The sequence below is a fragment of the Babesia bovis genome (assembly GCF_000165395.2).
Source record: "Babesia bovis T2Bo chromosome 4 map unlocalized Chr4_1, whole genome shotgun sequence".
Taxonomy (NCBI): Eukaryota; Apicomplexa; class Aconoidasida; order Piroplasmida; family Babesiidae; genus Babesia; species Babesia bovis.
This window is the reverse complement of record NW_026261571.1, coordinates 1,033,569-1,060,245: the sequence shown is the minus strand read 5'-3', so window position 1 is coordinate 1,060,245 and position 26,677 is coordinate 1,033,569. Positions and strand designations below refer to the sequence as shown.

The window sequence follows — 26,677 nt, the reverse complement described above, 5'->3', positions numbered from 1 at the left end:
TTTATGATTCAATTTAGTCATGACTCTTAACAATGTTATCGTGTGGAGCAATTCAGCATGGTTACGTTTATGATGCTAATGACTCTGTCATTGTATTCGAACCTCGAAGGAGGATAGTTAGATTCACCAAGAATGTTTATAAGTGTGAAATTGAGCTGTTAGGCAATAATACTGATATTGATTCGAATAATCTAGATTCTTATAGTGGTATCGGAAAACTGATATGCGAATGTTATGGCGTTTTTGGAGTTGTGCAATTTTTACAAGGAGCATATTTAGTAGTAATAACGGGAGCTGACTTGTGCGGCTGTATAAACTATGAACATGATGTATATACCATAAGGTCGAAGAAACTGGTACCACTATTCAATGGATCGGAATCTACCAATAGATTGGAACAGTATTATTGTAATATGTTCATGCAGTTCGATGTATCCACAAATTTCTATTTTAGCTACTCATACAACTTGTGCAACAACCTTCAATCAAATTATGCCTACCTCAGTTGTTCAAAAGCCGATTCTCCATGGTTGCATATGGATCCAGGAGTGGTTACGCAAAAGTTCAGGTACAACTATATACATGCAGAGAAATTTGGTTTGATATTCACAAAGGAACTAGAGTATCTATGTTTGCGGGTTATTCATGGCTACTATGGGCAGACTACCATAAACTTATCCGGAAGGTTAATTAATGGCTATGTCATAGCTAGACGCTCGCGATTCTATGCAGGCACTAGATATCGTAAGCGAGGTATTACAGCATCTGGGCACGTGGCAAATGATGTGGAGACTGAGCAAATACTAGAGGACAAGGAGTGCACTGGTTCAATATACTCGTTCGTGCAGGTTCGAGGTTCAACTCCTGTATTTTGGGCCCAGGAAATTACAAAGACTACTGTGAAAAAACCACCTCTAACGTATCCTCAATGTGACCCAGCTTATACAGCTCAACGGAAGCATGTTTCCGAACTCGTTGCATTATATGGAGTACCCTTAATTATGCTTAATTTGCTATCTGATGACAAAGAATCTGATGAAGGGCTATTGTCTTCGAAGTATAAGTCTGTCATAGATGAGTTAAACAGGGAACTCCCTGAAATGGTGCGTATTTTATATCTACACAAGGATATAAGAGGTGCCTTGGAGACCGGTAATGTATCTCAAATGATATCAGAACTGATAGAACATGTCTACAAAGAAGTTGGTCAATTCCATTTGCGATATGACTCTATACATAGCGTGCAGTCTGGCGTGTTAAGAACGAGTTGTTTGGACTGTCTTGACAGGACAAGTGTAGTAACTATGCAACTAGGGCTTCATGTATTTCAAACGCAATTAGCTTCAATTGGAGTACAAATACATAATGGTGAACGACAAGATACTAGTTTAGCACTTCGAAATGAAGAAATAGACTTAACGCCGTCAAATGATGTATTTCATTTTAACCAGAGTTTGGAGCCACTATTAGAACTTTTTAAGGCTATGTTTGAATCAATGGGTGATGCTTTGGCAATGCAGTATGCAGGATCTAGGGCTATAAGGAAATATCAAGGTGTCACTGGTGCCTTGAGCAGGTCACTGCAGTTAATAACGACACTACGGCGCCGCTATTCAAGCCATTTCACAGATGCCGATAGGCAAAACTTATCTAATTTATTTTTGGGTGTGCTTAACCCGGATAAACACCCACCGCCGTGGTATATTGACGCCGACAAGTACATCAGCCATGAAAGGTTCAGTTGCGAATTCGATAATTTAGATTGGTGGGTGCTGCCTTTGATAACCCATTTAAAACGTATAATGAAGCTTAAACATATATATAGACCCTGGGTCCAGCTGTTCGATGAAAATGGAGAGTATAAACTATGGGTGGCCATGGCGAAATTAATTGTTGCAAACCAGACAAGCCGTTGTATAGGTATTTATGCCAATGAATGTTGTTACACAACTGATGAAGAGGATTGCAGTGATATTGTTAATGTTGTAATGCATCCCGAGTTCTCTATCAAAAAAGGTGCTCTCCTACCAAGTCATCATAAAGGTTATGTTGAATTTTCACGATACATGGCATCTAAAACGGTGCATATTTCAAGAATCGACACTGGCGATACACCTTCAAGTGGAAGAACACCTAATTACGGAATGCACCTGGAATCATCAAACATCGTGGATCACTGTTACATTAATACGGATTCCATAAATAACATACGCAAGTCATTCCACTACAGACAGCCAGATATGGAGCATTATCTAGCGTCTGTGGAGCCTTGGCGTATTAAGGTGCAACATTCTGTATTTGCAAAAGCACCATTTATAAAATCTAATGAAGTTGACCGCAATGCATACAATAAGTTTGTCAACTTGTAGTACCCAGCAACGATAATGTGGACATGTCTAACATAACATTGCGATTACATATGTATCTAGTAAATTTTATCATACAAACATGAGTACATAAAGCCAGAATAAGCATACATTAACGGTCTTAATCATGTTTGTCAGAATCGGAATGAACCAGTAAACGTATGTCAAACATGCATCGAACTACCTGTTTGGCACTAATTTCTACCTGACCGAGGGAAGATATAAACCCGCGTAAACGTGCATCTAACGTTGTCGCGGCATCAAAAAAATTAGTACCATCGCCAAACATGGGTAAATCGTAAGCACCAGATTCTGAAAGCAAACATGCCGTCTTGAAAATACAAGACACCAGTATTTCACCAGGCGAGTACTCAATGCAAATACGAGTCTTGTAACAGTCAAGAACCAAAAGACAGACGTAATGCTCAAACTGCTGACACAGTTCCTGAATCTCTGAAAAGTCAGGACATAATGCGATAAGAAACTTCCGAACATATGCAGGAATCAACTGAAAATGATATAAACAACACATTACTAACAGTACCTTGTGAGGAATAGGAATGGGACCAACATGGTAATTAAGGGCATGTAATAAGTGCGCCTCATGCTCCAATAACTGCGTTTTCAATCTTGTTATCTCCTGATAAGTATATATATTTAATTCAAGAACTTACTTGTCCTGTGTCCCGTAACATCCAACCAGAGACTGAAGGGATGTTGCCACCACTCGAAGTTTGTGCAACATACAACTTGTAAATCACAGAAGTGAATTCAAATATCTTTCCAGTAGATTTTGTCACACGTGTATCATCCTCGCGATATTTCCAAGCAAGCAAGACACAGGCAGCAGCGACAAGAAAATGCTCATGGCTGCCGGGGTCAGTTACCGGATGGCCATCGTTGTCTATTATGGCGCCATTAGAAGGACATGATTTAGGGTGAGTAACAATAATGTCCTGCGATCGATAATGAGATTTCCAATGGTCACTAGCATTCTTATACAACTGTAAGTAAACCAACGCGGTTAATACAACTGAATAAGGTTGACGTAAGGCCCTGCATAATGTTACCACGGTATCCGCAGAGCTGATTGAACAATTAGGAGAGTTATGCACAGCCGGATCTGATAGCATAAAATTATAGGCTAAGCTGAAACGAGCACGGAGTTTGGTTTTAATACTCTCCCTTAAATCAACAGAAACTTCTGGTAAAATCACATCATTTCCCGCTGAAGTAGCAGGCTCAACGGAACTAGAAGATGAATCTTCTACAGTAGACTCGGTTGATAATGGACTCGAAACAACTCTAGAACCTCGGCCACGGATTAACTTCTGACGCTTCAATGTATTGGAGGAAGCATCTTCCGAATCACCTTCCACGCGCTTTGGCCTCATCGGTCACGCGCAAATTTTACATAACACCATTAATAATTTAACAGTTGGTTAAATAACAAGTAAATCCCAAACTTTAAAGATACACATCGGGGGTAGGCTGTTGCAGAATGACGCCATTAAACGTAGTGTGTTTAAATTATTACATCAATCCCATATCACCAAGGACAAAGGTAATCCAATATAAATAATATGGGTATCGTAATGGGAACTATTAACTTCAACGATAAGAAGCCAGTAGTCTGAAACTTCATTATGAACAGTTGACCATCGGGAAGCTCGCACGTGCAAATAGCAGTAAAAACCTCATTGTAGTAACTTAAAATACCAGTGTATACCTCAACTCCCTGTTGAGTACTATGAGGAATTTTGCGAATTGCAAGCTGCTCAACCAATGTATCCATAGCTACCTCCTGACCTTGATGCAATACCTCTACAGGGCATGTCCAAGGTGTCGAAATGCCAGGACAAATGTAATAAAACCGCTGTGGAGTTTTCTTCACCGGCACGTCACATGTGTTTGATTCTCGATCAAAAGCGTCGAAGGGTGGCATTCCACGCTCACTCTCATGTGTAAAATTGCATCCCGCAAATATTACATTTTCCTTAGAAGGAGATATAGTATTTGTAGGCTCCTGTTTCAATTTACTGCCAATGACTGATGTCAATAGCAAAACCATCAAAGGGGTCAATAGTACATAATGCCCTAAATGTGATAACCTGATTTTAAACATTTTAGAATAAAAACAGCTAAAAGTTTGCCTTAATGTGTAGGTAAGGTCATCAAATGAATCAACGTGCATCGTTTAGTCGTTTTTTGGACCAAGTAAGAGGACCATTCTGACTCATTTGTGGTACAGCAAGACTACCCGGTTTAATATGGTCTATTAATGCTAAGTGCTCAACTCTTTTTCATGATAAAGGAGGATAAATAGAGTTGTTTGTCACAATGGTATAGCCATTATAGATAAAATGAACCATATACTATTCATAGAGCCGATTATGCAATACGAACTTAGTAGACCAGACACTGAAACAATAGGTGTACGTGACACCCATACACAAGCATTAAATTGTACTGTCTTTCGAATGAAGATGACTAATGAGACAGAATGGAGTTGACTGTTAACCAATGAGTACAACGAGCAATCTGTACCCAGATTTTTTCCAAAGATTAATACATTGCTCACTATAATTGTTTTTGTAACTATTTTTTTACATGGCAAAACACGTTAGGATAATTGCCACGTATTCGCATAAGTCATCACAGATGCTAACACCAAAAAGAATTGCCTCGTATACTCCTGAAACAATCCTTAATTGGTTCAATAACCAAGAACCATTGAAGGCAACATGATTGATCGGTATATGGTGAAACCTTATAAACCCTGTTATATATGTGTTGTACATCGCAGATATTATATAATTCGCAACAATATTATTAGAAATGTGGCGTTACCTATGATAAGTGACATGTAATTGTTGATGTGATGCGTTCCATATCAGCAAATATATGGTTATAGTTGTTTATCATTAAATTTAGGTATATAAACTGTAGGTGATGTTAGAGAAGCTTAAACGGCTAGCAAACATTAAGCACCATTAGCCTCAAAAGATATGCGTGCAGGCTCGAAAGCCTCTCTGTATACATTGCCAACGTAATTCAGTCTTGCATCCGCTATTTTACAAGATAATGCCTCCAGTTGAGCCTGTACATTAGCATCGTATCCACCTCGACCATAATCAATCGACACAAATGATATGCTGCCTGAAATATATATAATATGCAACAGTGAACTATGACCTACCGCTGTTTGGTGTGCACAACATTGTGACCGCAGTCGAACACTGTGTTCGAATTTCTTCTGAAGACGGCTCCACTATTACGCTATCAGACTCTAAAGACTTTGTTATGCCAAACTGTATGGCATGTGGAATCTCGCGTAAAGGGAGTGCAGCCACTACAAGTGAAATAATCAAAGCATTCATACAAGTGGCTAATAATCCACTCCCATCCTCTAAAATTTGTATTCGGGCTGATACCAAAACACGACCCAAACTAGTGCCGTCAATTATCGATTGCATACACTTTAACAGCATACACTCATATCCACGAATATAACCACGGACAGGACCTAGATAAAGATGATAAAGCGTAAGGAATAATAACACACCTACAGCTGGGCGTATATACACCTCAAAAGTTGGACGATGATAACTTCCAACGGTGTTGCGATTCTTATTGTCAGCAGAAAAATAAATCAATGATATTACCGATGTACGGTCGCGATAAACAGGAGAATTAGGCGAAGAATCTCCAACAGTCAGACGACATGAAGGACCGGTACGTAATGGATTCAACTCCACCTTAAATCGTCGAGGATCATATAGGTTGCGCCCATCTGGGCGTAAAGATTTTACCATTACTTTTATAGTGTGTTGAGCTATTAAATAAATAAGATTCCATACATGGTATGGGGAATGAATTACGATATATTAAGACAATTGTATACACATCGCACTAATCAACATCAATGCTGTCTACAACGATGTATTCCTTCATGCTGAGGATCTTTTCACGGAGAACGCAAGATGCTCCCGGTGGAATAGAACGTGGAATAGGAGCATACGTCCTGGTGCCAACGACAGCGTGAGCACGGGTGTGAGTAGCGCCGTCGCGGTTTATAACACAGACATCAACATTACCTCCCGAACCTAAATCATTCAAAATACCAGCACTAATGGCCTTAGTAGCAAGAGCCACTGCTTCAGATATAGACATTCCATCACGATATTCTGAATCAAAATGATAACGGCATATTATGTATTTATCGTATTACATAAACAAGCTCATATAGATATATCATATTTCAAGCATAATATCATAAACAACGTTTGTCACACAGAGTAATGACAATATAATATATCAAACGTATCGACCATTAACACTGGAAACACAAAATATAACCATACAGCTGCAATCTATATGAATACAACATACCAGACTCAAGTACACTCATAGCATTCAATGATCCCGAACCCATGGTGCAAAAAGGCAAGGAGTCAGAAGAACCACGAGGAGAGATGCTAAACAAATGAGGACCTTTGGAATCATAGCCACCCAAAATCAAAGCGCATTGCTTGTAACCCTGGTACTTGAACAATTCGTGAACGAGCATGGAAACACACATCTGTACTTTAGGTTTCTGCTTCAAATTAAGACGCAGCAACTCAATGTTGTTTTCCAACCATAAAGTAGTATGCTCTAAATCAGCTGCAACACCAGCACCAGCACAGTAAATGAAATCTGATATACGGTGTAACTTGGAGCAGTTCTTATCAGCCACAATGGGACCCTCAGTAGCACGAGTATCAGCTGCTAACACAACTCCATCCTTTACCAACACGCCACAAATGGTCGTACCCGTTTTTAGAACCTTGAATCCTGTAACACATTTAAACAGAAACATTGGTAGCGAACCCTTTATGTTGTCCTTGATGCGCGCGTTACGCGAATGGTTAGAGAAATCCCAGCCTCCCTGATGAGACATATACTCTCGCACGTAACCAAATTCCATTTTGATTCACTGAAGTTAAAATACGCAACGTTGATTAAGTGATTCCCAGGAGCTCGTTACAACAAAGAGTGGGGAATTATGAGTGGTTTTATTAATCATGTTAGAGTAAAAAATGCTCGAATATAAAAAAGAAGGATGTTCAAACAAACACATATTGCTTGCATCGAGTCTATTTTGTAGCTGTGGTTCACCCTTTGCGGACAGATACCGATATGTATGTTATTACTAGTAGAATATATAGACAATGTAGGTACCATGCCACCATGTACTGTGTAGTGGATGCTTTATAGCCAATAATACAGCGGAGTGTTGTTCAGTGTAAGGTACAACACTTTCTTTGCTTTACTTATACAGGTGTAAAGGCCAAAGCGATAACGTGGAACTCATTCACCCTAACGACAACCTATATATATGCACATTAACGGGATGTAACAAAGCATTCCTTAATTTTCAAAGTCTCAAGTTTCATGGCAAAATAGCTCATGATTTAGAAGCTACTTCTCTAATTGAATATTATGAACAAACCGGAGATCACCAAATTAGATTTGGCGATGTACAGAAAATAACACATGAACCTATTAAAGAAGTTCTAGAAGTGACCGCAGACGAAACATATGAAGACAATGATGTTCAAATGACTGCCACGGATGCTTTAACGGAAAAAAGAACAGAAAAATCAATGGCTGAGAAACCGAATGAATCAACCATTACAATGCAACATGCAGATGATCTAGAGGAACTGATGTGACTGTGTTCAAATGTGTATTATATATTCAGGAAACGAATCTATTTGGTACGACTGCTATATTATGTTTTATCCATGGAGGGCGTCAACCGGGTATAAACATACTGGACACAGCAATGGGATTCTCCTCAATGGTATGCGATTCCATTCGTACTAAAGAAAGTCGTCGCGTATCATTAGCTCTTCATAGACCATAGCATAACGCAACGTTATAGCACATGTGGAAAATATCGCAATTCTTAATAAAAAGATCATATGCTGCAATGATATGACATCGCCCTAATGTTGCAACCAATAACCTTAAGAGCTCATAAATGTTCCTCCGGTGTAATGTGTAATAACTACATCCCAAATGTGAACATGTATTACAAATACAATCCATTAACTGCTGTGTAAACATACACACAGTTATGTCTAACAAGTTTACTCTACACATTCGTTACACACATTGTTAAGAAAACTATATTTCTAGTTCCGTACAATCATTGTGAATCTATAGACAGCAGAAACACTTCTGGATTCGTATATGTAGGTTGCATTCTTGATGTCGTCAGGCGCACACTAAAATGCTCGTGACCATATCAATTGTCTTCAATTTAGATTGAATATTAAATTTGGTATATATATGTTGCATATATGTAATATGTAAGAAATTTTCTGGGCATAAGTATCGCATGTTGAGGTTTAAAGTGTCCTATGTATCGACATCAAAATGAATAGTAATGATACAGGGGAGTTCAATGACTCTGAGGCGTTTAAACGTCGACGAACATCAGAAGCTTCAGATTCAACGGCTGGTATGACTAGTTCACATGGTATGCATACCTCAAAACATTTAACTGAAGCAACGCTGCCACATGATGGCGCCAACAGCGGTTTTCGTAGAGATTCATTAACCGAGCCGGCACCCACAAACAACAATCTGTTGGAGGATGAAACTAAAAATGTTTATAATAACGATGTAATGCCGAATCAAAGCTGTACTCCAATGGAAACGGCATCAGTTGGACCTAACATAAATGAGACATCATCTTCTAGCAATCTATCTTCATATACACTTCCAAATAGAATGAGTGAAAGGACGATGGGAACTATTTCTACTAGTAGCAGTGACCTAGACCACACATTGTCATCGATAGCATCGGAGACAGTTCGTGCCACACCAATATTTACTACCGCAGATGGTGTAGCACTTCCACCAATTGATCCATTGTTGTTGGCAAGGACCCGTTCATTGTTATTTGAAGATGATGATACTGATTATTCGGGTGGATCACGGGAGCACAATGGAAACCCGCGAAATAATGCGGCATTTGTTCTGTCTAAAATGGGACATCATCAAAACGCAGCATTCAAATCGCTTCCATTTGTAAGCCCTAGGGTAATCCAACCGAGAAAAGATATAACGAAGGCTGCTGTAGATGCTAAACGTAACTTAAATGATAGTTGTAGAGCACAATTCAGAATGCCCTCCGCAAGAAACAGTGATCCCAAGGATACTAAAAACGTATCAATTTCTCATAATGACAGTAAACCTGTCGTTAAAAGGACAAAAAAGATTCTTACACTGTCAGAGCTCTGGCATAAAAACAGCACTTCCACAACCCATGATATGTCTAATTTATCCCCGGCAAAGTTATCTGAAATGTGGAGGCAATATGGCAACCCGTTCTGCACAAACTATGATAACGCACTGAAATTCAAGTATATCAACTATTCGACGAAAGATTCTTCTGTAACCATTGGAGGAGTTGAAGAGTTTCACCAATGCTTGAAGCAGTGGGTGGAACAAATGGATGAGTGCCGTGCTAAAAAACGAAAAATATTTAAAGAATGGTTTCATGAAAAATATCGACTATTTACAGCAAGGAAGTGTAGGATATATCGTCGTAATATCCACAAATTGATGCGCAATAACCATACTCTAGAAGATGCGTTGTTGATGGTCCAGCTTCCTAAACCACTCGATATTTTAAAACGTATTCAAAAGGTATGCGATGATGAACACAGAGGGAAAGAGTCTACATTGACAAAGATATTTTATGGTAAGTCCATGTACCATATTTATACATAATCTAGGTGATGAGCAATGCAATGTCCCAGTGGTTGTGACAGTAGAACATGTAGATGGCGATCATCTTAAAATTGCAGATGAAAGTTCAGTATTTGTGGCATTTGCAGCAGATGACTATGTTAAAGAACAAATAAAGAATAAACGCATATCCCGAGGAACGAAAATAAGGCTGCATGGTGTTCGATTTGTGCCAGATGATTACGGTGATCAAATGGTTGAGTTGAGGTTTAATCAAATTTCTCCTGCTGCGAATCAACGTTTAGGTCTGCAAAACAGACATACTAATGTAAATATAAGAGGTAATTTGAATTATAACTTGTAACATTATACCCGTAGAACTCAAAATCGGAGGTGGATCCGTGGCGAAAATGGATGTTACCATTCTTAGCATTTGCCCTCCTGCATATAAGGTAACATATAAGGAAAAAGAAACTACTGTACCAAAAACTGTGGTATTGAGTGGAGATCATTTTAATGCATTCATGTCTAATTCTGAACTTTCTCAGCGAGTGAATATCGAGTACATAGAAACATGGCATAAGCTGTATTTCATCGATACAATTATCCTAAGCAAGATCAAAAACTGCCTACATGACACCCAAAAATTTGAACAAGAACTGATCAATTCAACTGGAATGCTAAGTATGAGAAATGTAAGTATACAGCACTTTAATTGGACATCATACAGATGCATTATTCAGTGTTGGAACAGTTGAGGAAGACGCCGAGAATGGAAGTCACTAGCCTCCAGATGCAATCTAGAATTATGGCAAAGATATTGAGAAGGTTCAAAAATTGTGATGATCTAGTTAGGAAAACGCCATTCTTTATGACCACATCGGGTAGTAGTGTCCTAGTGAATGAGCATGATTACAGGTTGGAAAACATACGTAAATTTGTGGAAAGTTATAAGGAATTGCCCCAAAACAAAAAAGAAGGTAAAAATAGAAACGTTAATAGAGAAAGCCGGAAATCTATTTATCACACGTTACTTCTGGGAGAACCAGCAATGTCAATTAGCCCATATGAAGAAAATGAATTTTATGAGCTGATGTGTCGAAAAAACGGACTAAACAATGATGAGAATGTTGACGTATTTATAGGACAATTATGTGCAATATCAGGGAATGTAATTGAAGTAACCGAAATTGGTAGCCGTAGCACGGCGGCAAGACCGCAATTCAAGGCATTTTTCCTGACGACACGACTAAGCATAGCTGCTGTAACAATACGGGAATCGGTAGATACATTTCCACTTGTCCATGATAGAAGCCAGACAGCATTAGCAACGTTGGATCTTGTGAGGTATCGGCTGATGAGATATAGGTTAATTTTGGCGAAAGACCCAAAGGGACGAATGGAAAGGAAGTGCAGCCCATTTGCAATGTTGAAGCATCTAACATATATTGGATATGATACACACAACGGTGTACACAATTTCGAAGCTGCAAGTCATCAGGTATGTGAGATACCGACCTTATTTACAGCATATAGGTCGAAATTTCCAATTATGACATGTTTAAACCACTAGTAGAAAGTCTAAATGATGGTATCATATTTGTGGAAGGTAAAACAGCGGTAATTAGTTGTAAAGCAGTGAAAGAAAAAGAAGGAAACAACGTAGACAAACATTCCCTACGGTTTATCAGCATATTGTCGCAAGCGAAATTAAAAATTAAGCGTTTGTTGTGTACAATGGACGACGAACAATCGCTGTGCAATGAAATGATCCAGGCGTGCAGTTAAATGGCTATGCAATACTACGCGTCTACACCCCCATGGAAATGATATAAGGTCTGTAAAAACACCTGAGAATCTACACCCAACTTTTTTCTATACCGATACAATAATGCATAGTTATTTAATTTACGTTATCTTATCGCTACCCTTCGTGAAGGCTGCTACACATTTGCCACCAGAACCATCGTTCGCCAAGGTAGAAAACGAATCTGACGTTATTGCCATACTAAAAGAAATACAAAATACGGCAAAAACAGGCAATAAAGGTGGTGCTGAAATCGCAGCTAGTATAATCGCATCGAAGGTCAACAAAAATCAAGACCTTTTCAGTATAGCACACTCCTACATTAAACGCGGAGCGTTCACCGGAATATTACCTCGTTGCATATGTAAACTCGTTAGTTGCTCGTTACCTATTTGTTACTCGAGGTGTACTAGCGCTGAGGAAGAGAATAAAGAACTTTTCGATTGCACAAGCTGTGTAGGCGACTGTATACCCATATTTATGCGCTGCTTAGTTGGTATCGATGGCTAACTTAGCGGCCTTTCTAATGGCGATTTTCGCCATGGGATCAGCGGTATATGCTATAGACGATATTCTTGAAGAGCTCAATGATACCAAAACAGCTGAGTCACGCATCATTGCCCAAGCGTTGGAGACGCTTCAAAATGAACATGAGTTTAGTGAGAAAACTATCAGGTCTGCGTATGAAATATGTAAAGAGGAAAACGAAGAATCACGCGTCTCATGTCTTATTAATGCACTTCATGTTCAAAAACTCCTGGAAGACCACAGTTTCCACATATGCACATTTCAATTTTTGGTCTCCGTGTTAGTCGAGTGCAGTGTTGACTGTTTTGACTATTATAACGTGCGTTGTTTCAAAGTAGGTTTAATAAGGTTTTATGCATACAAACTTTCTGCAGTGTATCGGCAAGCCCATACCAACATTTATAAAATGCATGAAAACGGGGCCGCCAGAATATGTATAAGAGGAATTTAAATTCAATCAAGCTGTATTATTTACTGCTGTCGCATAAAAGTATGTAGAGCAGGAAATACGCTGCATTGTGCTTGAACATACAGGTAAAGCAGGCAACCATGACCACGCTATTTTTAAACAACTACATCCCTAATGAATAGTGGTGATTATAGATATATGATCAGGAATATTTGATCTGTTTTCACGAAGTATTCGACGGTAGTATAATATAAGTCCTTTAAAATCCCAAAATATATACACACTTTAAATAAAATAGTAGTTTAAAGTGTTTTCAACATGGTACATAATAAGTTAACTTATTAGTGGTTGTTATGAACTGGGATGCGTACACTTGGAGGGTGTGGAGACTAACCCAATGCTAATGTGGTATAAGGCAAAATTTAGCATCAAACTATCAATATTTTCCGAATATATAAAAATGAAGTATAACTTATTTTTATTTTTTACAACTCTTGCATTTTGTGTCGTCTCAATATACGAGGTACAATGCACTCATCCACCGTCTACTGACATGGACACTAAAAAGCAACCTGCTGAAGCAGATGATGTTTCCAGTGAAGACGGATCTGTAGACGAAGAAGATGATCTTGATAAGGATGATGAAGAAGATGATGATACAGTGGAATATACCATACAATCACAGGAGGTGTCTACTGGTCGTAAAAGGATTGTACAAGCATTGCAATTTTGCCTCCAAAAGGGAGATATCACACCAGTGGAACTCATAAACTGCGCCAGCGATGTATTGCATGGTGGTAATTTGAACCCCCCGACACAATTCGAAAAGTGCGTTGGAGAATTTATTACTTCTACAGTAGGTGCCTGTACCCAAAAGCTTGCTGAAATGAAAGGCAAAGAGGTTGATTACACTGAGGTATTTACGGTAAGTTGCATTAATTATATCTATCTACTACGGTACCATCAAAAGGTGGTGTCTACATCATAGGCACTAAATGTCAACGGTGTACATATCATTAACAATAAAATAATTTTGTCGCAGTGTCTGGCAGAAGCGATACCAACGCTAATCATGTGTGTAAGGACGAGCGATTCAATTCCGCTAAAGATATAGAATAGTTATTAGGTCTCTAACGCGCGTTGCAACTCGGGGGTTATCTGTGCCATAAAACCACAGCGTTGCGTTGTATCGGGCGATAACATATTTTTTAAAATATCGCAAACTAGATTTTAAATTATTTATGATGTTTTTCACCGCCTTATTAGTGGGCGTAGCGCTTGCAACGCCAAGCCTACAGAAAGCAGAGCCAAAGCAGCTTCTGGAATTGTTGGAGCGGCCAAATGCAAACAAACATCTGATTAAGACTATCGTGGAGTGTCTAGATATGCCAAATAATAAACCATCTGCATTGACTTTTCTAAGATGTTTGAATGACCGTCTCCACGTCTACCAAAAAACCGTGTTTGATAGCATAGGATTCATTCTAGGTAACTATGTTATTAAAGCGGCGTCGATGGCATTTACGAACTCAGAAGGGAGTCTATTAGATCGAGCAACAGTAAGTGGTCATTCATTAAAACTTAGTTATTATAGGCATTTGGCGATTGCCTGCCAATGTTGTTGCGCAATCTCTTCGGTTTAGAAGAGTACAGTTTTTCATGCAAAAAGCGCAGTGTTATAGAGGGCTACGACAATGCCGATGATTCCGACTTCGAACAACCTGATTCGGACGACGAATTATGAGAGGTTTTAACATCCAATGGATGACATGTAATACAATACGAACTCAGAGCTCGTAATTACGACGCCTGCGGACCACAGTGATGAAGCCCTCAGAATAAACATCTTTAGGTGTACCGGAACAAAACCAAGCCTTGTTTACCGTGCCAGGAATTCCGTTGATACTGAAATATGTAAAGACGAAGATACATAATACCAACCCTTCTAATGTAGACATCTATTACCATAGTTAATAAACAAACTGATTAAACTAACCGTGAAGTAGTCGCAGTTTAGACGGTCACATTCACCTAAAAACAATCTCACATGTCTGACTAATGTAAACCTACGCGCTGCAGCAGCTAGGGATATTACAGGGGCCATTTCTCCCAGTAACTCTTCACTCTCACAAATTCCTACACCTTGTAAAATGATTGTAAATACAACTCACCTTGCTTGTTCAGTATTACTCCAAATGACTTGTCTAGGTTGCCAAAAACTAGATTCTATAAAGCAACGCATGATATAACAAACCCCTCTCTCCTTTTAGAGAAATCTGTGAATGAGATGACATAAATCATTTAAATAAACATTACCCTGGCTCCCTTCATCACACGAGCGTTGGCAAGATCACATGATGAACAAAGACGAGATAAGCCCGGACCTTCAGTGTGAGCATCCACCTCGTCAACAGCAACGAAGCAGCAATGAGCGTCGTGAGCACACCTGTAGCATTATTGTACAAATTTAATAAAACAGAAACTCACTCTATAAGAGCATCGAAATAAGGGATTCTACGGCCCAAATCATCGCCACACTCAACCGACCTGCAAAACGTTGTTAAAACAACACACAACGACATACACATTGTTAACGTGTAAAAAGACGCTATTAATAGCGCTTCCTAATGAAGAGCATGCGACATATTGGCGCACAAGTAGGCCAAAAAGCAACCCTAAAGGCAAACCACGGAAGGTAAACATCGCAAGCACCGTCTTTATGCTCTAGACACGATGATACACCTCAATCAGCGCGGGAATTATATCTACCCACGAATGATGAATTACAGTATCAACAATGAATATAATACACGTTTCCAATAAGCATGTTAGTGCGGTGTATGTGGTATGGAATGGAGGAAGATGTGTGGATATCACACAGTGATTCTAAAAGCAATATATGACTGTAATGACGAAACAAATATACTGAGGACACTATTCACCATATATTCATTCGTGGCAAATGGTTGGCTTCTTTAGAAGTACAGAGGCGCCATGTCTCCATGAAAAAAGACAAATATGCAACCCATGCCGAAAAGGCGCGAAACAATGACGAAGCCATTAAGTCAGCATACGCTAATAATGTGCATGTAAAACGTTTAAACTTCTTGCTCGATGCAGCAGGAATCATGAGTACCGTGTGTCCTAATATCAGTAGGAGTTATGTAAAAGAATTGAGAGAAATTGCACAGAAACATGTTATAAGACTTCATGCATCATTTAAACGTTATTTCTGCAAAGGTTGCAATACTGTACTCTTACCAGGAGTCAACGCTGTTGTTAGGGCAGAGAGCCATGGAAACATGTTGCAATCTGATCCCGGAAACAAACGTGAACGTTACCATGACTCGACCGTGGCTATACTGAAAAATGACCATGTTACCGATGAAGTGTTAATAGATGCATCTTTATATGATTGGATGGCAGTAACATGTTGTATATGCACGAGAACTCGCAGAACGAAACTAGAACCCTGTGATAACATGATGTCCCTTCCAAAAGATGGGATATCTAACGAACCATAAATGCAGGTCATAAAAAGGCATGCAATAATGTTATGATGCTTGAGAGTCAGGTATCAAGTATACTTCCACTATAGGCATGCTTAACTCATAATTAATATATCAAAGCCGTATATACTTTTTAAACATAGTTACTCAAATTGGGCATTTTATTGTTAAAATTGACAAATAGATCAGATTGTAGAAAAGAGTCTTTCCCGGTTTTAGTGAATCAACATCTACATAGGAAAACATTACATATATATGTAGTGCTCATCATGTATTAATCAAATAATATTCCATATTATGACTCTACAGTTATTTATTGTAACCTTTGTTTTGCAAATATATAGAGTTTTCTGTTTTACGATATAATACGAGAAATACATCTATTTATAAGACCCAATAAAGCTCGTATTTGATGCTAAAGTAAAAATGAAGGCGATAAATGACAATAATCATAGGGAGGTACGTGATCAATTCATATATTTGTTATGATTTGCAGGACAATCCCATACAACGTCCTCCAATGCCAATATCAAACATAGAACATTGTGTTGCGTCACCAAGTGGATACCAAGATAGTGAAGTGTTCTATAAACAAGCGGGTGTTTGGGACATCAATCATCATAGCATTGTAGAAGGGAAAATAGTGACAAATTTGGATAATATTAAATCATTAAGCCGAATAGCCTCCATGAGATCAGATTTCCCACATAAAGCCCACCATTTAGATGATCAATTTTTAACCAATATATCAAAAAGGTATGCTTCAGTAGAAGAAATGAATGTATCAACGTGTCACATCCAAGAAACATTGTCCGAGATTCCTAAACATGAATTAGTCGGAATTCACTCATTGAATGTCCACAGGCCCTCTAACAGGGGTATGACAAAACAGAGTGAAGAGAATATTAAATCATTGATTAAAAATACTCATCCGCAAGGAAAAGGTATGGGACATGATAGGAGAGTCACTGCAACTCCAACTAAGAGTAACTTACAGGTCGCTAACATTCCCAACAATATGGCGTTGAATGTTGTTGAAGTTGTTGATAGAACTGGACCTAGTATAATATCTATCGACAGCCCCCAAATGACATCTAGTGTTAATAACATAGAGATACTTTCACCAAAGGTTACAGGAAGAGGTGATGCAACATCCCCTGATCCTGTTTTCATTGCCCAACCTTTCGGAACGTTAGAAGGGACCAAGGCCAGCGAAGAATGTGAGTCCCTTATATTGCAGCAGATTGCACGAAACAAAGATGGTGGTTATGATATTTCTACTAATATTCGTGATGTGGAAAATGCTACTGTAGTAATAAAATGTGATCAGACTTCATCCGGTGAACTAACCATGGAAGTCGTCTGCGGTACAAATGGTTCAAAATGTACGAACGATAATGAATCTAATTCCCCACCTGATAATGTTTTCGACTATGATAGTGGATGTCCTGCCAATAGTGTCACGGACATATTTGCCACACAGCAAAGGAAGGAACGAAAAGGCGAGGAAAACGATGATAATGCTCCAGGAGGTTACGAAAATGGTCAAAGCAACGTCAACTTGAATATAAAAGAAAATTGTGTCAGGAATCCGCCATCTTTAAAGGCACAAGAGGAAGCACCACGTATAAAGGACAAGCATTCAGTTTATGATGGCAGTGATTCGGTCAATTTTTGCATGTCAAACAACAATACTGCGTCATATAATGTCTTGAATAACCAGACACAATCATTATATAGCTGTGGTCAGTGGAGCGTTGACCATAATAATATGCCCTCCATTGATGATACGGCCTTATCCGGCAACTCAAACACATTTCAAAATACCGACTTAAGTGAGACTATTCTTGACACAGAAAAGGTGAAATACAATCAAGAAGAATGTAATGGAATGACTGAAGAAAACTATGGTGAAGGTAGTGTCAACAATGGAACATTGGAACAAGCATATGAAGATAATACAAAACAAAACCAACGACGAATGTCGGCATGCTGTGACAATGCTCAAGGGAATATAGATGAAGAAAACGACGACTCTTTTCGCAAATGTAGTAGCATGTATGCATGCCCCCAAGGGAGAGAAGAGTCTAACGAACATCAATGTCAAAGCGAAGCGAGTGGGATTTTCCGTTTCTTTTCCAATATAAGAGATATGTGCAGTGGGTCCAGCTTTAACGTACCCGTATTGCCAATGTACGACAATACGGATTATGAATCATCAGGGGAATGTGAAATGGGCATGGTAAATGAGGATGAATACATGGATTTTGTTGAAAATGAAAATCAGAATGTAAATTATAAGGATTCAACGATGGAACGTGTCCTATTTTATGGGTTCCACGGCAACAATTATCAGCACTATAGAACAGTATACCACCCTATTTTTAGACATACGGAAGGTTGTACTGTGACACCACAAGAACTTGGTTTTGATTGTCAGGAATCCTTGAACAATTCTCTCAATGCCAAAAGTGAGATAATTGTACGCCCCCCTGTTTGTCTTGGAGGGCCGGTTTTTTTCCGAGCGAATGTAGCCAACTCCATTTTATTCAGTCAAAGTTTCATTTCAAACACAGTTTTCCAAATCAATTGGTATCAAAACAGTTTACTCAGGCGGCGTACGCCATCATGTTGGGGGTGCTAAGAAAAATGTAACGGCAATAATGCTTGGCAAAATGGGTCTTAAGTGTTACACTACAAATCACAAAATAATCATTTTAAAATTAATAAATGCATAAACTTGGGTACATTATTTATATTTTAAACTTTGTATAAAACAGTAAGTTAAGACATAACGAGTCTGTTAAAAACGATAACCTTATTGGTGTATTATAACTACCTTGGCACGATGCGTTTCAAGCACATGATCCAATTTTTATTCGCTGTGTTCCATAGCTTAGTGCTGATAGTAGAGAGAATGATATTCGCATTAACATGATCCCCTGAATGAATAGCTCGACACATTGTTAATATGAGATTGTTTGCCTCAACGCTTTGTTCTCCATTTTCTAGAGATGACATGAGTTCTGCGATTCGTCGACGGTTGTCCTGGGCGGCACGTGTGGTGTCAGCTTGTGAAATTAAGCTACCTAATACTTTGGTCGCGAATTCAAGATCAGCAGGTTTCATGCGTTCTTGTTGTGGCAGTGCAGCAGCAGATTTCGCTATTATTTTACGATTAGCATCCTCAGTGCTGCGTGTCCTGGAAACCTTCTGCTGAGTTGCAGTGGGCAAGGGCCATGGAACTGGCATACCAGGGTACATAGCACCAGCGACGGCACCAGGTGCAGTTTTATAATCTCCAGTAGTACGAGGTGCAGGTTGGGCAGGAGACGATGGAATCTGACGGTGAATATTCGCAACAGGCTGATCAGGGGGGACATAGCTACCCATTCCCTTGATGCGTCCCAGAAGGGAAATGACCTGTGGACATCCAGATATCAAAGGTAAGGACAAACACTGAACTGCCTTGTTGAGATCGCCAAATTCGACAAACGTTTCAGCAAGCATAACAGCCTTGCGACCCACACAATCAGTCGAAGTGTTACCCGGTATCGACAAGGATAATGCAGTAGTCCTTATAACACTTTCACCAAGAATATGAAGTGCGTTCTTTCCTTTCTCTAAATGTTCCCAGCATTCGAGAACACGTGAGACGTCACCACTGCACATGAACAAAATAGACGCTGGTAGCACGTGTTCCCGGTTGCCCTGCTGGAAAGATGTGTACAGACGGTTGCCAAGAATGCGACACAACTCACTATATGTTTCATGCACGTCCATGGAGTTGGTTATTATATAGACCAGAGCCTCGCGCCACCTATCAAGCGGGCACTGCTCTACAATCATGTGGGTCTCATCCTTCATGATAAGGTGGAGAGTGCGCAGTAATGGATTGTCCATTTTGTTAGTAATATCGGCTGCCACCTTAAGCCACAAATCAATGCCTCCCACATATGCCAAGAATAAAGCTTCAGTTGTTCTACCCCGCTCCAAACACAAGCTAGCAGCGCCCTCAAAGTCACCAACCACTACCTTAGAACACAAATCGTCCTCACCCCAATTGAGGTAAGAAGATGGTTCCACAATTCGCATAGGTTCGCCTTGAATGGTGAGAGTGTCTTCCTCCGTTGAAGGAGACTGTCCAACAAACTCAACAGAGTTCTCGTTTGTCTTGCTGCTCAGTGAGTTGAAGAAAGCCTCTCCGTCATCGTCGTTTAATGGAGTGCTGCTAAACGGATCATTGAAGCCAGTTATATCAGGTTGACCTATTTGTCCGCTTGCTATCTGTTGAGAGGCAGCACTTATGTTAGACTCAAGTTGGGGCTCTGGCATCTTGAATCCCAATGTAGTCACAATTGCCTCTGCATTGCCCTTGTGGATGGCATGCATCATGCTCCACGTAAGTCTTTCAAACTCGTTTTCAGCTGAGCTAATGCGTTGCTCGCAAACACTTTCAAGGTCTTTGGAATCCGCAAGATTGCAGAAAAGTTGAAGCGAATCATCTAGTGCTTTCGAAGTTTCTTCATCTACGTTAGTGCTAAGTGTATACTCCTTGATAGCACCTGCAGCATTCCACGTTGTAACCGACGCTGCAAAGCCAGAAATCACACCCGAAGTGTTACGCACCCAAGAAGGCATGTAAGACTCCTCCTGAGTCATACACATAACATTGTGGACAGAAATATCATCGTCCGTATTCTGTGCTAGGAACAATCCAGGTACGTGTGGATGCCACTGTACTCTCTTGTGATGGCTAAGGGCGCCTGTCTGCATACTGGATATTGCGTGGAATGGCCCTTTGGTTGCATCGAGAGTCCAGCATCTTGTGTGATCATCACGTCCGCTGGTAATCAATATATTAGGATCCTGCGGGCAAATAGCGAGGCTTGTAAGACCCATGGTGTGACCACGAACCTCCTTGAGTGGCACAGAGCAATTTCTTAAATCCCAAAGCTGCAAAGCAGGAGACCTATCATCACCATATCCCACAACAAGCTGGGTCATTTGTTCTGCCATCCATTCGACGGCAATTGGATTGGTACGACCCGAGGGATCACGGAAACTAGAGGCCGGTTTGCGAGCTTTGAGATCCCATACAACCAAACCACTAGAGTCCGATGGAGACATTGCACCTGAAGGGCCAACTGCCGATCCAGAAGTTGCCAAAATGTGCCCCAAACGATGGTTCCAGCTAAGACCAGTAACTAATCCCACACGCCACTTGCCGTAACTAGTGTCGATAACCTTTGGTTCACTAGGATTTGTCAACTCACAGACAGATATTTGCCCGTCAACGCTCGCAACCGCCAACATATTAGTTTTAGCGTTGTAGCTCAACCGTTTAATCGGCGTGTTGCATACCTTTGTTTTAGATATCACACGGGCTGCATCGCCTTCCGCAATTGCGTTACCGTCCAAAAGGTACACATCACCCTCCGTAGTACCAATTGCAATCATGCCATGGGCACCTGTCATTTCCATCCATACTATGGCCGACAGATGCCCGTCGAAACAACCGGCGTCTACTGAATGATACGTAGTAAACACTCCTATACCAACACTGCTGTTCGAATGGCCATAATCACCAAATTCATCATTCGGATTGGTGAAAGGATTGTCATTACCAAAAGCATTGTAATTGATGCTCGAGTCGAAATGCAAATCGAATATGTTGCCGGTGGTTTCTTTTTGTTCTTTAATTTCGAACCCTAACAACTTAAGTACTTTCTCGTTAGAACTTAAATGTGGACTTCCAATACCACTGTTTTCGTCGTAACAAGGCGCCAAAAGTATAGAACCCGTTGTAGACGCAAACGGTGAAAATAGTCCGTAACCCTTCATCGTGTACAAAAAGTTCAGAAATATCTACCGAGGTGTGTCTTCCCACAACACACACGAAAAATATATACCGGTATTGCCGGCTTCTGGATTAAAATGCCTTGCCGATATGATGTTGCCCTCATTACCCATTTGTGTGGCAGGGATCGTGTGTCGGCAATTAATCTCATCGAAGAATCTTTTAACATATATAAAAGGCATTAAGATTTAATAATCATAGCAGCATTCGTTCGAATTGCGTCGATTAGATTGCTGGTTAGATGATGTACAACCGGAGGTGTCCTCCGTATAATACCAGGTTTATACAGCTAATTTTGAGGTTATATAGCGTTCCCAACTACTTTAGGGACATGTTTTATGCTATATCAATACTGTCTATTATTGCAGCAGGCCGCTAGGATTTCTCTTAACTTCTCGTGATACAATTCAACCTCGGCTAGGGTCATTTCGACGCTCGCGGGCATTCCTTTACTGCCTAAGGCTTTTGCAAGCAATATGATGCAATTCGTCGTTGATTTGATAGCTCCTGAATGGTTATGGTAACATTTACTGGTCGCTTATACTTATTGGCGTGATGTATACTAAAAACAAGTACTTTCTAATTACGTCGTCTACAGATGCATACAAGATATACCACCCGGTTGCTCAACAGATTTCAATGCAGTCAAAATCGTCACAGAAGTGACAGTTACAACACATAAGCACCAGGTGAAATAGTTTTTATTATAAAACACCGATACGTTGACACCAATCACTTTGTATTAAGTAGTACACAACAGTTCCAAAAAATATAGACCACGAAAATGTTCAAGTACACAAACATACCGTAAAAGAGATCCTGTGCTGTAAATTCCGAGATGGGAATGTTCGTCGAAGAATGTGTAGCAGACACGTTAGCAAAGAGATGAAAACGTCTAGAATATGGTTTGGTATAGTCATCTCCTTCCTTTTGAATAGCTGCTTTAGTTATGGAGAAACAAAAGTCCTTTTTGCTTTTAACAAAGACAGAGAATATATTATTGATCATCCTCAACATGTAAGATGGTAAAAATACACCACTAGAGTTCACTTTAGTAACGTCCGATTGCATATTTCCGCTATGCATCAGATTCGCTGAATGGGTAATAGAATCCTGTTGCCTAATAAATAGTTTCATATCAGGCACTTTAGTTCCCATAACTTCAGTCATAAAACAACAACAAACCAGAGCGCCCAATTTGAGATAAGCATTATTGTGGAATTGTTCGGCAGCGTGTACCAATGAGAGTAAAATAGCTTCCGGCTGTGCGAAGCACCTTATCTCCAGCACTCTTAGAAAGGCTTCTCTATACGTCTCCGGGGAATCAAATCCCCAACGAGATAGGATTGGTATTAGATACGATACCGACTCCACCACGTTTCTTGAAACCTTTGATAATTGCCATTTTGTATCACTGTCATCAGCTATGCTACTAACTAGACATGATATACTGGACCTACGAAGTTCCACAGGTGCTCTTTCCGGCGAGATTACTGCTTCGTCCAGAGTAACACAGAACTGTAGTAACAGATCGTAAAGAGCGAGTAACATATCACGATTTACGAAACATGCCCTACCAAAACCGAAGAGGAGAATATTCAAGAGACGGAGCCCACTATGATACATTTGGTCATCGTGTTTCTTAAGTACGGCTATGCATATGTTCTGAACCTTTGATATGCTGAAGTCGTACGACAAGCCGCTATTGGCAATATTTCGGAACCACAATTCATTATCTTTCTCATATAGCATCCCACTGGAGGCAGACGGGAGGTAGGTTTTGCTTAAGTCGATGAGAATAGTTAAATATTCCGTAACAATATCAATGTGTAAAGGAGAAGCATATGACAGACGCATTTGAGGTACCGTATTGCTGCTTTCATACCCTAGAAGGTAGTCAATAAAAAGCGGTAACAGAATGAAAGCGTTGGTGAGAAGTTGATTGTCAACGGATTCTATATTTCTTGGCAATACTCGAAGTAATGAAACCCATAAAGTAAGTGTGTCTTCTTCTAACTCTATGTATCTACAGGTCGACAACATCTTGGGTTGTTGGTTAACAGCCATTTTAGAATCCTTTCTGTCTGATATCACGAGCGTTTGAAACAGGAGATGGAATAGAAACCTGCGAAGGTGACCATTGACATAATTTTCTTCATCATAGCATCTTTGCCAATCCAATGCATTTAGAAATCCCAAAGATGTTTGTAAAAGTGAAGCTGCTACCTGAAGGTTATTGCATCGTGTAGCGAATATCCGCAGTAGTTCTGTAAGTTGCGCTCCAAAGTTGTTCTCCTCACTATCAAACTCCAGGCACATTTTACACAATAACTCCATTGCACTGTGCTGTATAATAGGGCTTTCAACATCGCCCAGTGCAACCAAGCTCGAAATTATTCTTGCGACATCGGACCCATGACGCAAAATATCCCAGAATGGTTCATCGATGGTCTTATTATAAAGTCGGTAAAATGGGATAACATGCTGTGCACGAAGGTTTATACTTAGTTGAGAATTACCTGGACAGCAAAGGCAGTGCATCAAGTATACCATAATTTCGCTCTTTATTTGTTCCTCAAACAAGTGGATGCGATCTACCCATATATTTATAACTCGACTGCACCGATATACGAGGAGCTTAGTCCACTCCGGACTCACAACAGATAAAGCCTCCTTCATCTTTTGTAATAACGATAAGTAGTGTTTACTAGTATGGAAGGACGCTATGCCTTGATATGCTATCGTATACAATTGTGTGAATGTATCTATACGTGCATATTCCGTATTAGGATCAGCTGCTATTAACCCTTCCGCAATATATTGAAGCATTTGTGCCCCTGACAACTTCATTTCTGAGATAACAGTGTAACCCTGTGGATGAGGTGGGTCATCTACAGGTACTGGTTCCACGTTCCACTCCTCAATAATATCCCTAGGTAACATCATGTAACGATCTCGCAAAAATTCCACAAGCGCTGATATCCCTCCTCGTAGTGTTATGCATCGCCAAAACAAGAACGTTGCCTGTTTGGACATATGTTCAGCCATTCCTCCAGCTGAATTGTATGAGCCCTTGGTAGGGCTGGAACTGTTTTTCAAAGAGTTAGGTCCTGAATAGTTAGTTGAAGACATCGCATATTCATCATAATGTTGTTTCATCTCGTTGAAAGTTTCAAAGATTACAAAATCCTTGTCATTTATCTTGGTAATTTCCCGATTACTGCCTTGGTGGCCGGGTGTGGAGCCACATTGTTGCATATATCTATCATTGTTTACCACCGGTGACCTAAAACAATTAATGAGCACGTCCATGCAACCATTTATTACTACTTCGTTTCTTCCGTCGATGAGGTAATCAAACACTGGATTTAGAATGAGACAAGGGTCTACGAAAGCGAATGTCATTGCTTCCTTATCGAAGAGTTCAGCTGCTCCACGTAAAAGCCTTTTAGTATTCTTTTCCATCAATGTATTGTTGTCCGACATTTCCTTAAGAGCTCTAAGATGCGTTTTTAACTTCGAACATATAATTCTCAGAAGCTCCAACAACTCAGAATTCTCGTAAACCTTTCTAAGACCATGCGTATAGAATGCGATAAGTAGACTATCAAGGTAACGACTAATATCCAATTCAATACCTGTGAAGTTGGTATTAATTATATTAGCATCTATATTTCCCGATGCCCAAGGTCCCAACCAATGTCGGACCCACAGCTTAGATACGTATGGATACCATGCTTCTGCCACCTGCATAGTGACATTTCGATCTCTTAACAAGCGCATAGAACATTTTTCTTTGAATATATGGTACAATATAAATATACAGTTCAGTGTTCCTGTTGATGGCGCTCTGTTGGCAATAGCGGCATCGAATCCCCTTACAAGGAGCTGATGCAAATTCATCCATGTTTGTGGATAATTCCATCGCGATACCTTCCTCACTAACAACGCTAAATCTTTGGCAATTGGACGCCCATTATCAGCTAAATGCAATTCAATAATAGAAACCAATTTAGACTTTAAATTATCCAGTGCCTCATCGACATGATCTATGACAGCACTTTGCGTAGATCTTGCAACCGAAATACCCCTAGTTCTAGTAAACGCATGCTTCACATAGATAAAAGCAAGTTTAGATATGGTTTCATCGGCTAGGTAGGCTACATCGACAACTCTAGCCAAGAAGTTCGGGTTTGCTTCAAGTTCAAGCAAACGTTGATAGGCACTCTCCCGTGACTTGGCATCGGTTGATATTGAATCATTGAGCAATTCTGCGATGTACGTGTGTTCTGGTAGCGAGCCCATTAAAATCAAGAAGATGGAGCGTTGGTCTTGACAATCAAACTGTGTAAATGTGTATCAGAACATTAGGGATTCCAAATAATATTCGACGGTCATTTTAAATACAACATACATAACAATGTTGTTATATATACTTTTGAGTTGAAGGTG

General features: G+C 39.8%; 16 protein-coding genes across 16 annotated transcripts; 9 read left to right on the top strand and 7 right to left on the bottom strand.

The window, feature by feature from the left end:
- Positions 1-32: 32 nt before the first annotated feature.
- BBOV_IV008690 (uncharacterized protein) lies at positions 33-2,392 on the top strand (the record flags this gene model as incomplete). Its single annotated transcript, XM_001610741.2, has 1 exon — positions 33-2,392. One exon carries the CDS (start codon positions 33-35, stop codon positions 2,367-2,369), a length of 2,337 nt encoding a protein of 778 aa, XP_001610791.1. The 3' UTR covers positions 2,370-2,392.
- Positions 2,393-2,460: 68 nt separating this feature from the next.
- Positions 2,461-3,828, bottom strand: BBOV_IV008680 (uncharacterized protein). The gene is made up of 3 exons (XM_001610740.2): positions 3,041-3,828; positions 2,911-3,006; positions 2,461-2,874 (listed from the first exon to the last, which is right to left on the bottom strand). The coding sequence occupies exons 1-3, from the start codon at positions 3,758-3,760 to the stop codon at positions 2,488-2,490; spliced, it is 1,203 nt and encodes a 400-aa protein (XP_001610790.1). The 5' UTR covers positions 3,761-3,828; the 3' UTR covers positions 2,461-2,487.
- A 29-nt stretch (positions 3,829-3,857) lies between these two features.
- Positions 3,858-4,549, bottom strand: BBOV_IV008675 (putative integral membrane protein). Its single transcript, XM_051767103.1, has one exon. It carries the CDS (start codon positions 4,489-4,491, stop codon positions 3,916-3,918), a length of 576 nt encoding a protein of 191 aa, XP_051623652.1. The 5' UTR covers positions 4,492-4,549; the 3' UTR covers positions 3,858-3,915.
- Positions 4,550-5,330: 781 nt separating this feature from the next.
- BBOV_IV008670 (uncharacterized protein) lies at positions 5,331-6,239 on the bottom strand. The gene is made up of 3 exons (XM_001610739.2): positions 5,932-6,239; positions 5,566-5,892; positions 5,331-5,525 (listed from the first exon to the last, which is right to left on the bottom strand). The coding sequence occupies exons 1-3, from the start codon at positions 6,179-6,181 to the stop codon at positions 5,350-5,352; spliced, it is 753 nt and encodes a 250-aa protein (XP_001610789.1). The 5' UTR covers positions 6,182-6,239; the 3' UTR covers positions 5,331-5,349.
- A 29-nt stretch (positions 6,240-6,268) lies between these two features.
- BBOV_IV008660 (putative proteasome subunit beta 7) lies at positions 6,269-7,356 on the bottom strand. The gene is made up of 3 exons (XM_001610738.2): positions 7,239-7,356; positions 6,759-7,202; positions 6,269-6,553 (listed from the first exon to the last, which is right to left on the bottom strand). The coding sequence occupies exons 1-3, from the start codon at positions 7,333-7,335 to the stop codon at positions 6,279-6,281; spliced, it is 816 nt and encodes a 271-aa protein (XP_001610788.1). The 5' UTR covers positions 7,336-7,356; the 3' UTR covers positions 6,269-6,278.
- Positions 7,357-7,418: 62 nt separating this feature from the next.
- BBOV_IV008650 (uncharacterized protein) lies at positions 7,419-8,139 on the top strand. Its single transcript, XM_001610737.2, has 3 exons — positions 7,419-7,549; positions 7,586-7,653; positions 7,690-8,139. Exons 1-3 carry the CDS (start codon positions 7,448-7,450, stop codon positions 8,081-8,083), a joined length of 564 nt encoding a protein of 187 aa, XP_001610787.1. The 5' UTR covers positions 7,419-7,447; the 3' UTR covers positions 8,084-8,139.
- Positions 8,140-8,767: 628 nt separating this feature from the next.
- BBOV_IV008630 (uncharacterized protein) lies at positions 8,768-11,925 on the top strand. Its single transcript, XM_051767846.1, has 5 exons — positions 8,768-10,125; positions 10,160-10,453; positions 10,491-10,807; positions 10,843-11,613; positions 11,649-11,925. Exons 1-5 carry the CDS (start codon positions 8,793-8,795, stop codon positions 11,898-11,900), a joined length of 2,967 nt encoding a protein of 988 aa, XP_051623310.1. The 5' UTR covers positions 8,768-8,792; the 3' UTR covers positions 11,901-11,925.
- Positions 11,926-11,987: 62 nt separating this feature from the next.
- Positions 11,988-12,432, top strand: BBOV_IV008626 (uncharacterized protein). Its single transcript, XM_051767239.1, has one exon. The coding sequence runs from the start codon at positions 12,004-12,006 to the stop codon at positions 12,427-12,429; it is 426 nt and encodes a 141-aa protein (XP_051623623.1). The 5' UTR covers positions 11,988-12,003; the 3' UTR covers positions 12,430-12,432.
- BBOV_IV008624 (uncharacterized protein) lies at positions 12,413-13,052 on the top strand. Its single transcript, XM_051767694.1, has 2 exons — positions 12,413-12,781; positions 12,822-13,052. The coding sequence occupies exons 1-2, from the start codon at positions 12,422-12,424 to the stop codon at positions 12,885-12,887; spliced, it is 426 nt and encodes a 141-aa protein (XP_051623661.1). The 5' UTR covers positions 12,413-12,421; the 3' UTR covers positions 12,888-13,052.
- A 231-nt stretch (positions 13,053-13,283) lies between these two features.
- BBOV_IV008622 (uncharacterized protein) lies at positions 13,284-14,080 on the top strand. Its single transcript, XM_051767162.1, has 2 exons — positions 13,284-13,781; positions 13,899-14,080. The coding sequence occupies exons 1-2, from the start codon at positions 13,317-13,319 to the stop codon at positions 13,968-13,970; spliced, it is 537 nt and encodes a 178-aa protein (XP_051623624.1). The 5' UTR covers positions 13,284-13,316; the 3' UTR covers positions 13,971-14,080.
- A 12-nt stretch (positions 14,081-14,092) lies between these two features.
- Positions 14,093-14,600, top strand: BBOV_IV008620 (uncharacterized protein; the record flags this gene model as incomplete). Its single annotated transcript, XM_001610734.2, has 2 exons — positions 14,093-14,415; positions 14,451-14,600. Exons 1-2 carry the CDS (start codon positions 14,098-14,100, stop codon positions 14,598-14,600), a joined length of 468 nt encoding a protein of 155 aa, XP_001610784.2. The 5' UTR covers positions 14,093-14,097.
- On the bottom strand, positions 14,466-15,645 carry BBOV_IV008610 (uncharacterized protein). Its single transcript, XM_001610733.2, has 9 exons — positions 15,441-15,645; positions 15,344-15,403; positions 15,173-15,302; positions 15,111-15,132; positions 15,028-15,075; positions 14,927-14,992; positions 14,853-14,887; positions 14,798-14,814; positions 14,466-14,761 (listed from the first exon to the last, which is right to left on the bottom strand). The coding sequence occupies exons 1-9, from the start codon at positions 15,557-15,559 to the stop codon at positions 14,644-14,646; spliced, it is 615 nt and encodes a 204-aa protein (XP_001610783.1). The 5' UTR covers positions 15,560-15,645; the 3' UTR covers positions 14,466-14,643.
- A 188-nt stretch (positions 15,646-15,833) lies between these two features.
- On the top strand, positions 15,834-16,400 carry BBOV_IV008600 (RNAse P Rpr2/Rpp21/SNM1 subunit domain family protein). The gene has a single exon (XM_001610732.2). It carries the CDS (start codon positions 15,859-15,861, stop codon positions 16,378-16,380), a length of 522 nt encoding a protein of 173 aa, XP_001610782.1. The 5' UTR covers positions 15,834-15,858; the 3' UTR covers positions 16,381-16,400.
- Positions 16,401-16,776: 376 nt separating this feature from the next.
- On the top strand, positions 16,777-19,034 carry BBOV_IV008590 (uncharacterized protein). Its single transcript, XM_001610731.2, has 2 exons — positions 16,777-16,824; positions 16,862-19,034. Exons 1-2 carry the CDS (start codon positions 16,792-16,794, stop codon positions 19,007-19,009), a joined length of 2,181 nt encoding a protein of 726 aa, XP_001610781.2. The 5' UTR covers positions 16,777-16,791; the 3' UTR covers positions 19,010-19,034.
- A 68-nt stretch (positions 19,035-19,102) lies between these two features.
- On the bottom strand, positions 19,103-22,269 carry BBOV_IV008580 (WD domain G-beta repeat family protein). The gene has a single exon (XM_001610730.2). The coding sequence runs from the start codon at positions 22,207-22,209 to the stop codon at positions 19,201-19,203; it is 3,009 nt and encodes a 1,002-aa protein (XP_001610780.1). The 5' UTR covers positions 22,210-22,269; the 3' UTR covers positions 19,103-19,200.
- Positions 22,270-22,564: 295 nt separating this feature from the next.
- BBOV_IV008570 (uncharacterized protein) lies at positions 22,565-26,629 on the bottom strand. The gene is made up of 2 exons (XM_051767306.1): positions 23,032-26,629; positions 22,565-22,732 (listed from the first exon to the last, which is right to left on the bottom strand). The coding sequence occupies exons 1-2, from the start codon at positions 26,528-26,530 to the stop codon at positions 22,572-22,574; spliced, it is 3,660 nt and encodes a 1,219-aa protein (XP_051623309.1). The 5' UTR covers positions 26,531-26,629; the 3' UTR covers positions 22,565-22,571.
- Positions 26,630-26,677: the final 48 nt, after the last annotated feature.

What these genes read in the sequence shown, in the direction of transcription:
- BBOV_IV008680 (XM_001610740.2), bottom strand. Translation starts at nt 3,760, where the DNA reads ATGAGGCCAAAGCGCGTGGAAGGTGATTCGGAAGATGCTTCCTCCAAT. An exon ending in TGTTACGGGACACAGGACAA is followed by an intron (nt 3,007 to 3,040) that starts GTAAGTTCTTGA and finishes TATACTTATCAG; the next exon opens with GAGATAACAAGATTGAAAAC. An exon ending in CCATTCCTATTCCTCACAAG is followed by an intron (nt 2,875 to 2,910) that starts GTACTGTTAGTA and finishes TATCATTTTCAG; the next exon opens with TTGATTCCTGCATATGTTCG.
- BBOV_IV008675 (XM_051767103.1), bottom strand. Translation starts at nt 4,491, where the DNA reads ATGTTTAAAATCAGGTTATCACATTTAGGGCATTATGTACTATTGACC.
- BBOV_IV008670 (XM_001610739.2), bottom strand. Translation starts at nt 6,181, where the DNA reads ATGGTAAAATCTTTACGCCCAGATGGGCGCAACCTATATGATCCTCGA. An exon ending in GTATATACGCCCAGCTGTAG is followed by an intron (nt 5,893 to 5,931) that starts GTGTGTTATTAT and finishes ATCTTTATCTAG; the next exon opens with GTCCTGTCCGTGGTTATATT. An exon ending in GTTGTGCACACCAAACAGCG is followed by an intron (nt 5,526 to 5,565) that starts GTAGGTCATAGT and finishes TATATATTTCAG; the next exon opens with GCAGCATATCATTTGTGTCG.
- BBOV_IV008660 (XM_001610738.2), bottom strand. Translation starts at nt 7,335, where the DNA reads ATGGAATTTGGTTACGTGCGAGAGTATATGTCTCATCAGGGAGGCTGG. An exon ending in CATCAAGGACAACATAAAGG is followed by an intron (nt 7,203 to 7,238) that starts GTTCGCTACCAA and finishes AATGTGTTACAG; the next exon opens with GATTCAAGGTTCTAAAAACG. An exon ending in TATGAGTGTACTTGAGTCTG is followed by an intron (nt 6,554 to 6,758) that starts GTATGTTGTATT and finishes ATTTTGATTCAG; the next exon opens with AATATCGTGATGGAATGTCT.
- BBOV_IV008650 (XM_001610737.2), top strand. Translation starts at nt 7,448, where the DNA reads ATGCTCGAATATAAAAAAGAAGGATGTTCAAACAAACACATATTGCTT. An exon ending in TTGCGGACAGATACCGATAT is followed by an intron (nt 7,550 to 7,585) that starts GTATGTTATTAC and finishes TAGACAATGTAG; the next exon opens with GTACCATGCCACCATGTACT. An exon ending in ACAGCGGAGTGTTGTTCAGT is followed by an intron (nt 7,654 to 7,689) that starts GTAAGGTACAAC and finishes TTACTTATACAG; the next exon opens with GTGTAAAGGCCAAAGCGATA.
- BBOV_IV008630 (XM_051767846.1), top strand. Translation starts at nt 8,793, where the DNA reads ATGAATAGTAATGATACAGGGGAGTTCAATGACTCTGAGGCGTTTAAA. An exon ending in ATTGACAAAGATATTTTATG is followed by an intron (nt 10,126 to 10,159) that starts GTAAGTCCATGT and finishes TACATAATCTAG; the next exon opens with GTGATGAGCAATGCAATGTC. An exon ending in TCGAAGCTGCAAGTCATCAG is followed by an intron (nt 11,614 to 11,648) that starts GTATGTGAGATA and finishes TACAGCATATAG; the next exon opens with GTCGAAATTTCCAATTATGA.
- BBOV_IV008626 (XM_051767239.1), top strand. Translation starts at nt 12,004, where the DNA reads ATGCATAGTTATTTAATTTACGTTATCTTATCGCTACCCTTCGTGAAG.
- BBOV_IV008624 (XM_051767694.1), top strand. Translation starts at nt 12,422, where the DNA reads ATGGCTAACTTAGCGGCCTTTCTAATGGCGATTTTCGCCATGGGATCA. An exon ending in ATAACGTGCGTTGTTTCAAA is followed by an intron (nt 12,782 to 12,821) that starts GTAGGTTTAATA and finishes AACTTTCTGCAG; the next exon opens with TGTATCGGCAAGCCCATACC.
- BBOV_IV008622 (XM_051767162.1), top strand. Translation starts at nt 13,317, where the DNA reads ATGAAGTATAACTTATTTTTATTTTTTACAACTCTTGCATTTTGTGTC. An exon ending in ATTACACTGAGGTATTTACG is followed by an intron (nt 13,782 to 13,898) that starts GTAAGTTGCATT and finishes ATTTTGTCGCAG; the next exon opens with TGTCTGGCAGAAGCGATACC.
- BBOV_IV008610 (XM_001610733.2), bottom strand. Translation starts at nt 15,559, where the DNA reads ATGTTTACCTTCCGTGGTTTGCCTTTAGGGTTGCTTTTTGGCCTACTT. An exon ending in GTGTGATGAAGGGAGCCAGG is followed by an intron (nt 15,133 to 15,172) that starts GTAATGTTTATT and finishes TCTCATTCACAG; the next exon opens with ATTTCTCTAAAAGGAGAGAG. An exon ending in TTCTCTAAAAGGAGAGAGGG is followed by an intron (nt 15,076 to 15,110) that starts GTTTGTTATATC and finishes TATAGAATCTAG; the next exon opens with TTTTTGGCAACCTAGACAAG.
- BBOV_IV008600 (XM_001610732.2), top strand. Translation starts at nt 15,859, where the DNA reads ATGAAAAAAGACAAATATGCAACCCATGCCGAAAAGGCGCGAAACAAT.
- BBOV_IV008590 (XM_001610731.2), top strand. Translation starts at nt 16,792, where the DNA reads ATGAAGGCGATAAATGACAATAATCATAGGGAG. An exon ending in ATGACAATAATCATAGGGAG is followed by an intron (nt 16,825 to 16,861) that starts GTACGTGATCAA and finishes TATGATTTGCAG; the next exon opens with GACAATCCCATACAACGTCC.
- BBOV_IV008580 (XM_001610730.2), bottom strand. Translation starts at nt 22,209, where the DNA reads ATGAAGGGTTACGGACTATTTTCACCGTTTGCGTCTACAACGGGTTCT.
- BBOV_IV008570 (XM_051767306.1), bottom strand. Translation starts at nt 26,530, where the DNA reads ATGGGCTCGCTACCAGAACACACGTACATCGCAGAATTGCTCAATGAT. An exon ending in AGCACAGGATCTCTTTTACG is followed by an intron (nt 22,733 to 23,031) that starts GTATGTTTGTGT and finishes ATAACCATTCAG; the next exon opens with GAGCTATCAAATCAACGACG.